This window comes from Aquarana catesbeiana, linkage group LG04 (genome assembly GCF_042186555.1).
Source record: "Aquarana catesbeiana isolate 2022-GZ linkage group LG04, ASM4218655v1, whole genome shotgun sequence".
NCBI lineage: Eukaryota > Metazoa > Chordata > Amphibia > Anura > Ranidae > Aquarana > Aquarana catesbeiana.
The window spans coordinates 117,958,838-117,967,238 of record NC_133327.1 but is presented as its reverse complement, the minus strand read 5'-3'; the positions used below and the strand labels follow the sequence as shown (position 1 = coordinate 117,967,238).

At 41.2% G+C, this 8,401-nt stretch overlaps 1 protein-coding gene across 6 annotated transcripts in view; it reads right to left on the bottom strand.

The window, feature by feature from the left end:
- Positions 1-296: 296 nt before the first annotated feature.
- Positions 297-8,401, bottom strand: part of NCK1 (NCK adaptor protein 1) — a 165,408-nt gene continuing 157,303 nt past the window's right edge. For all 6 annotated transcript variants that reach the window (XM_073625494.1, XM_073625493.1, XM_073625490.1 and 3 more), the window contains one exon: positions 297-3,521. In XM_073625494.1, coding sequence (XP_073481595.1) covers positions 3,327-3,521 — 195 coding nt within the window. In that variant the 3' untranslated portion in view covers positions 297-3,326. The remainder of the gene's footprint in view (positions 3,522-8,401) is intronic.

Genomic DNA, 8,401 nt, shown 5'->3' with positions numbered 1-8,401 from the left:
CCTAATGGATATTGCACAAAATCACCTACAGGTACGCAATTTTGTGCAATAGAGCCGACCTGCTGCAGTACAAGTACATTAAGCGGTCGGCAAGTGGTTGAAAACACAAACTTACCAAATGTTTACAATCACTTTAATTTACTCTCTATATATTATGCTGGTCATGTGACCTTTATTAACTGACTCCACACCACAGTGTGCAATCAGTGGGCGGACCAAGCATTAAGACTCTGATGTATCCTGCAGATATCACTGCAAGATGATTTCTTTGTTTTCTTGTGGCTACTCAGCGCTGATTGTGGTCACATGGTTTAATTGAAAACAAACAGCATTGTACATTTCTTAAAAAAATAACAAACCAACTCTTCAAACCTTTTTCATCCCAAAAACAACTGTAATACAATTCATTAAATATTATTCCAACTATTGGAGGAAAGCACATAGCAGCAAAGATGGACCGGATGACATTTAAGCAGCTGGAGCGGCCCCATGTGACCCTTTTCATCAGTTGTGAGGCAGCTCCAGTTAGTTGAGTGGCATTGACTCCCTCTTTCCTACTATATGCCCCTCCTATGCGAATGTCACTCATGCACCTGGAACAGCCCCACAAGCAATAAAAAAAAGGTCACATGGGGCGGCTCTAGCCATTTGAGTGACAATCACTCCCTACCTTCCTCCTATGTGTCCCATGTGATGACAGGGGGCATTCTTCAGTACAAACTTTGCCACCAATAGTTAAAATATTATTTACAGGAACTGCATTACTGCTGTTCTTCTTGGGATTTGTAACGGCTTGCAGGGTTGGCAGTTTAAGAAATAAGAAAATGAATACATTCTCCCAACAGGAAGTAGGGGGAGCATTCACACATACACACATTTTTGAGGTTTAATGACACTTTGGGAGCCAGGGGCCAACTTAGTCTACTTTGCTAAAACGTTTAATGGACTGACACTTTAAAGAGCCACAAAATTTAAGAGGGTCACAACATGTGAAAGACAAACACATTGCATTCGTTCCTACTGGTAGAGTATGGGTCTTGAAAAAGCACACAATCCAAGTTCAAGGTCACTGGCCCTGACTATACAAGAGTAACCACATCTACTCTCCAGTGATAACATTCAATAGAACTGCTCTTGTGTTATCATGCACATGAAATCACTGAATAAGAGTTCTGTCAGAGTTGGACATCTGGTGAACTCAGTTGTTCATCCTACTGCTTTATGTAAGATGTACATTATGCAACAGGAAACAACAAACCAGCAGTAGGCAGTTTCTTTTTTCTATGGCATTTACTGGACAGGAAGTCAACCGTGTCCCATAAAATACTGATCTTCACAACGTAACCTTCAGTTTAAGTGTTTTCAGTTCTAATAATATAAAAAAACAAAAAACCTTTTAAATATTTGTCCACGAATATTACTAAATTCTTATTCACATAAACAGCTAAGAAACATTTTACAGTTTATGTATTGTGGCCATTTAAATCTCTTTGCTATATCAAATAGCTCCTATTTTTCCTCCCTTCGGTTTTCATAAATCAGTCTCTTTGAGACCTGGAAGTTCAATACTCGATTACCAATATTAGGATAAATAAAGCAAACCTATAGTCAAAGTAAGACCTCCGTCCAGCTTGTGCCTTCAAAGTCCTAACAGGTAGATAGATGTAGTCCTAAAATATTGATTTTCTTATCATTAGTGGGGGTCAAATCAATGTTTGTTTTCAACTAAAGCGACAGAACAGGAAGGAAATTTTTTTTCAAAACAGTGTGGATTTTATTCTAAATTTCGTTCCTATTCAAATTCGTTCCCAAATCGAATGTTAAAAGCAAAACGAAATTTTGAAGTACTTTTGACGACGTAAAGTCATCAAATGTACTGATCAGAATTTTTGTACAGATGTTAAATTAAAAAGTCTACTAGTGTATGGTCAGCATTACTCTCCTCTTCAGTAGCTGATGCAGGCATTGGATTGCAGAGTAGCAGACTCTGCCGAGAAGGAAAGTACTTCTGATCCCTTTTATTACCTTAAAGGGACACTAAAGGTTTGTGCTTATTCACCTTAATGTATCCTATGCATTAAGGTGAAAAAACACCTGTCAGTGACCGGCCCCACAGCCCCCCGTTTTACTTACCTGAACCCTCGAACTTGTCCCACAGGGACACTCTCTCTCTGCAGGGGGTTCTCGGCTCTTGATTGGATAGATTGATAGCAGTGCAACCATTGGCCCCCGCTGCTGTCAACCAAATCCAATGACACGACCGCTGTGGGGGGCGGGGCCGAGTCCTGCATTCGGCGTTTATGGACGCAGAGTGCTGGACTCGGGCGCACGCCCGCGAGGTAGCCCCCCCCCCCCCGGAGAGCACTTCTCCCAGGGGGCTGAGCCGCCGGGAGGAGCCGCAAGAGCCGCCGGGGGACCCCAGAAGATCAGAATTTGGGGCCACTCTGTGCAAAACAAGCTGCACAGTGGAGGTACGTATGATATGTTTGTTATTTAAAAAAAAAACGGAACCTTTAGTGTCACTTTAAATGAGCAAGTTGGGCAGGGCAGCACAGGACTTAATTTGATTATGGGTTTGCTTCAGGAGAAATCAATCATACACAGATTGCAATCGCATCACAGTCAGCAGAAAAGTAAATGACAGAGAATATGACATTTTATGGATAGGTCAACATACAGCATTTGGTATGACTACTTTGTACGTGGCTGCATTAAATATTTGAATATGCAAATAACCCGGAAGGCAATGAACATTTTGTAAACAAATAAATATGAAATGTCCTGGATAGGAACAGATGGAGACAATCAGTCAGTCATACACAGTGCCTATCTGATAAACAGCAAATGCGACAAAGAACAAGGCTAAATCCACAGTGAAAAGAGCATTCAGTCCAGACCACAACACACCTTTCAGATTCACAGTCCAAAGCACAGAGTGGACAACACTAAAAGCAGCACAAAGATGTCATTGTGGAGTTCTGGTGTCAGATGGTAAACCACAATCCCATCACTCAGAACCCCAAAACGTTGATAAGAAGATACATGTTGTCGATACAAGTCTTTGATATGTTACAATAATAAGGCAGAATGTAGAAAATAAGGAGGGAGATGTACAGGGGTGGAAGTGTGTAAAGCAAATAGAAAATAAAATGATAGCATAATCCGATTCATAATGAGAGAAAGGTAACAATACAGGTAATGTCCTTCTCAGCAGGGCCAGGAGATGCCTTTGGTTCACTAGTGGGGTTACCAAGTCTATACGAGTCCAGTCTTTTGGTGAATGCACCTAACCTGGAGTTTTATCCCTCACTTCCCACGAGTTGCTCTCAAGACAAAGGCTTGATTAGATAAAGTTTCTCGCCATGCTCGCTGGTAAAAATTGGAGCCTTTTTGTAATGTTCTACTAATTCCTCCATGGTGGCAAACTTGCGCTGGCCGATGCAATATACATTGTCTTTCATCTGTACTTTGAAATGCTTGTTCTTGCCTTGAGCTTTCAGCGACACAGAGAAGTCATTTGGCTTTAAAGAAGACAAGGAAAAATATTAAAATATTAGACATTTATTGCAGGACATTTTTTTTAAACATAAATCACTCAAAACCACTACTAACAAATAAAACTTGGCGGGATTCCCCTCCACAAACACATTTATTTTTCATTGGATTACTTCAATTGCTCTGGTTTGCAACAGTTTCATTTACACCTGAACGTAGCCATTTACTTGCATTTTTAGAAGCATATTACAAGTGTTTTACAGCTTTAGGCGGTTTTGTTTAGCCAATAGAAAGTACTAGATCAGTGGTTCTCAGCTCCAGTCCTCAGAACCCACTAACAGGCCAGGTTTTATGTATTACCTTGGAGAGATACAGACTAGAATACTGCAATCACTGAACAGCAAATGATATCACCTGTGATGTATTTCAGTTATCTTGCAAACCTGGCCTGTTAGTGGGCCCTGAGGACAGGAGTTGAGAACCATTGTACTAAAGGGAGGAGAGGTGGAGGATATCAGGGGTAGAAAGCTGCTGTTAAAATCAAAGATGTGCGACAAAATGCTTGTAAAACGCACATGTAACACATTTTCAGTCATTCTCATGGCAGGCTATGGGGCTCAATCTGCCAAAAAGAAGCGCATGTACTTTTTTGAGCGACAGAACGCTCAGATGTGAACAGGGGTCTTTGAAATAAACAGGATTTGGCCTGTTGAGCATTTTAGAGCTACAAGCTTCGAGCAGAAAACCGCTCGGGTGTGAACAGGGCCTTAAGGCCTTGTTCACATCATGTGATAAGATGTCAGTTTTTCTGCACAAGTTCAACAAGGGCACAAAGAAAACATTTTGTCCTCTATGTGCCCTGTTCATGCCATTACAAGCAGTTTTTTTTCTGTGCAGGAATCTGCAACGTGTACGCAGTTTTCTGCACAGAAAAAGCAAAAAATAAAAAAAACTGACAGAAATTTATCAACATTATGGTGTAAAAAGGCAGAAGAGAAAGTGAAGACACACGAAAACTGATATCAATGAGCATAAAAACTCACTGAAACACAAATGAAAACGGATGAAAACTTGTGTGTCTACTAATGAAATCTGTGCGGTTTTTCCATCAGTTTTTATGCACGTATGGTGTGAGCGAGGCCTAAAACACTCTCCAGGTTCATTTTGAATATAGATCCTAAAGCCAAACTCCACAAAAACTAAAAGTTCTCCCTTGTAGTGGGGCTGCACCCGCACTGCATTGGTCTTGATGACATCAGAGACTTTACACGGCCAGCATGCAGGGTAGAAGAGGCCTCAGGAACCGCCCTATCAGCATGGAGGAGCCTTTGGGAGGGGAAGATCAGGTAAGTAAAACTGATCTACCTGGCCCCCTAGACATAAACAAGCAATTAACCCTTGCAGTACGGGTGCAGCGCCACTGCAAGGGAGGTACAGTAAAACCTTGGATTGAGAGCATAATTAGTTCCAGAAACTTGTAATCCAAAGCACTCTTATATCAAAGCAAATTTCCCCATAAGAAATAATGGAAACTCCGATGATTCGTTCCACAACAATTTATTCATAAGTCCTTTAGTTTATAGTCCATATAAAATGATTATAGGAATGTGACCAGGTTGTGTAACCATAAAATGCCTATCTACAAATGTAAGGCTCTACAAGGGGATTAGAAGCAAAATCCAGCAGGAGCTACAGAGTATAAAAGAGAAGAGAGGCGCCTCTAAGTGTAGCAATATGGTTACATTTATCGAAGGTTCAACATTTAGCAACTCACATGGTTGATGATTAAAACAGGCACATCTAAGTATGCAGGCATCCGGGGTAAAGCTGTCCACATATAAAAACTATCTTTTTTTACCCCAAAAGCATTTTATTAAAATAAATTTAATAAAAAAAAAATGATTTACATCCAAAAGATCTGATTGAAATAGAAAAATAAAAATCAGATTATTTAAAAAAAAAAAGGATTTTTTTTATTCACCCTGACCATAATGCTACACTTAGAGGCACCTCTCTCCTCTTTTATACTCAGTTGTGAGATTACGCTACTTGTATATCAACTCAAGATTTATAAACAAATTTTGCTTGTCTTGCAAAATGCTCTCTATATAAATATATAAATACTCTCAAACAAAGCTTTTACTGTATTTGTTTTCCCAGAGTTTAGCTTTAATGTAAGTATTGGCTGTGCAGTGATGAAACTCTAAAACAGCAAGTGTAAAGCTACAACCACCAATCATATACTGTATGTATTTAACAACCTTAGAATGAAGTTAAAGGACATCAAAGAAGTTAGGAGTTCAAAGAAAGCCGCTAGAACCTCATTAGACAATTTGGAAAATCTTGCCAATTCAGATATATTTCAGCTCATATTTCAAGCTAAGAATAAATAATGCCCATGGCTACACAGCTCCAGAATGAGGACTTGGGATGCTGAACAGCCAGTTGCTTTTAACATTTCAAGAGGCTCGTCTGCTTCTAGCTGCTCGAGGATTGTAGTCAAGGGAGCATTTCACTTAAATGATCTCATTTAACATCAGCTACCCAGAAATATGAAGATTCTTACTACACTACAGTCATGATCCCAGGATAGCTTTTTTTAGCCCCAGTGATTCTCTTTCTAGTAAAAGTAATCAGCCGCAGAATTACTTTTACAGGTGGTAGAAGGAGGTACCCCCTCCCGCTGCAGCCTTTACAGGGCTCTCCCGTCCAATCAGGGAACACAAAGGATCCAATTCTGGGTACACAGTGAAAGAACTGATGTTGTTCCTCCCACTCTGTGACGTCAGAAACCATAGGCGACAAGGATTTCGTAAAAGGAATTGATGTTGTTCCTCCCACTCCGACATCAGAAACCAGAGGCGACGAGGATTGTGTCACTTCCAGTGTCGTAATACTTCATATTCCCATCGCACACATTCCTGGATCAGCTCACGGATATGGGTGCTGCAGCAACAACCAGCTGGATACTGGTTCAAGTCACAATGAAAATATTTGCCAGCACACCATGGAACGGCGTAGATAGCGTCCAAACGTGTAATTTATTGCATGATCACAACACAAGGAGAGTGCAATGTTTCGGAGTCACGCAGGACCCCTTCGACAGGCATGTGATAAATGTGAAAAAAACAGTAAACACCACATATGTGATGTATCGCCGTGAATGTCAGAGTGAAAATAATTCTAGTGCCAGACTTTTAAAATTCTTCTGCGAGGGGAACTGCACATAAAAGGTTTTTTACCTTGAACCAGAGTTCCGCCTTCCCCTCAAAAAAATACAAATACTGCAGCTGCTGACTTTTAATAATAGGACGCTTACCTGTCCTGGAGTCCAGCGATGTTGGCACTGCAGCTGATGTTACCATCAGTTGTCGGGTGCTGTTGCCGCCAATGCCAGTAAGGGAACACGGCCCTGAAGCCTTGCAGCTTCACGGTCAGTCCCTACTGCACATGCGTGAACTGCGGCTGCACTCTCCTATTGGCCCAATAGTAGGGGAAGGACTAGGAAGGAGGTGAGGGCCGGAATTCTGACTTACCTTGCCACGGCGAGGTCCAGCAGAAGTGGGGACAGGGTACCTTTCAAAAACATGTACCCGCTCCCCCTACCCCTGAAAGGTGCCAAATGTGGAACCAGGAAAGGGGGGGCGACATAAGCGGAAGTTCCACTTTTGGGTGAAACTCTGCTTTAACCACTTGAAGACCAAGCATTTTCTGGCACTTTGTATGTATGTGAAAATATTTTTTTTTTGTTCGAAAATTGCCTAGAACACCCAAACATTAAAAAATATATAAAGCAAAGGGCCTAGAGAATAAATTGGTGGGTTTTGCAATTTTTACTGTCATACAGCATCTGCGCAGCGATTTTTCAAACACAATTTTTGGAACAAAATTCACTTTTTTAAATTTTAATTAAAAAAAAAAAACAGTACATAACCCAAATTTTTTTGAAACAAAAAAAAGTATGTCATACCGAGTAAATAGATACCAAACATGCAAAATGAGAGGGAGGCAGTTTTCAGGCGCCATTTCTGAAAACTGTCTCAGTGTGAAAGGGATCTTACTCTTTAGGGAGAAATCTGGGGTCAATAAGACTCAAAATCCCTCCTTTGCAGTTGAAAGCATTCAAAACGCCAAGATCGGCGTTGTTGAATACTTTTGATTTTCAAAAAAATGGTGCTGTTGACAGCCAGGTAAACAGGAAGTGATGTCATATAATCGCCACCGTGTTACCAAAGCCTAGACCCAATGAAAGCCGATTCTGCTTTGTATGGGTCTCCGGCCAGCCAGCGGATGTGCTGCCTGGTAGCTCAGTGGAACGGGAGAGCTGTAGAAGTGGGCAGGAGGAGGGGGGTGGGGCGTCTCCTCTTGCTGATTGTAATAACAATCGAGTGGCTGGTTAGCCACTCAGATTGCTATTACAAGAGAGATGACTGTTGGCTCTAAAGAAAACGGTACTGGGGTGATGCCTGCAGCTGCAGGCATCATTCCGGTACAACCACTTGAAGTCAAATGAAGTACTAGCAAGTGGTTAAAGTAGAACTATAGCTAAAACTTTTATTTTCATTTAGGATAGAGCAAGGAAAGGTAGCCCATCAGATTTTTTTCTCGCCATCTGTGTCCCACTGTGGAGAATTCACTTCACTATCTGTCCCATAGCCAAAGCAGGAAGTGAGAGGAAATCCCTGCAAATTAAAGGAATCTCCTGGGGACACCAGGTCAATAGAAGTAGTGTCTCCATTGGAAGAATTTCCCTCCATTACTTTTCTGGGACACCCCAAAATTTTTGCTTTTCAATTACTTTCAATGATAATGGTAAGCAGGACAAATTAAGTGGGTGAGTCTCCATAATGGGGGCACAGACAGCACCAAAAACTGACAAATGTACCAATTACACCACACTGTATTC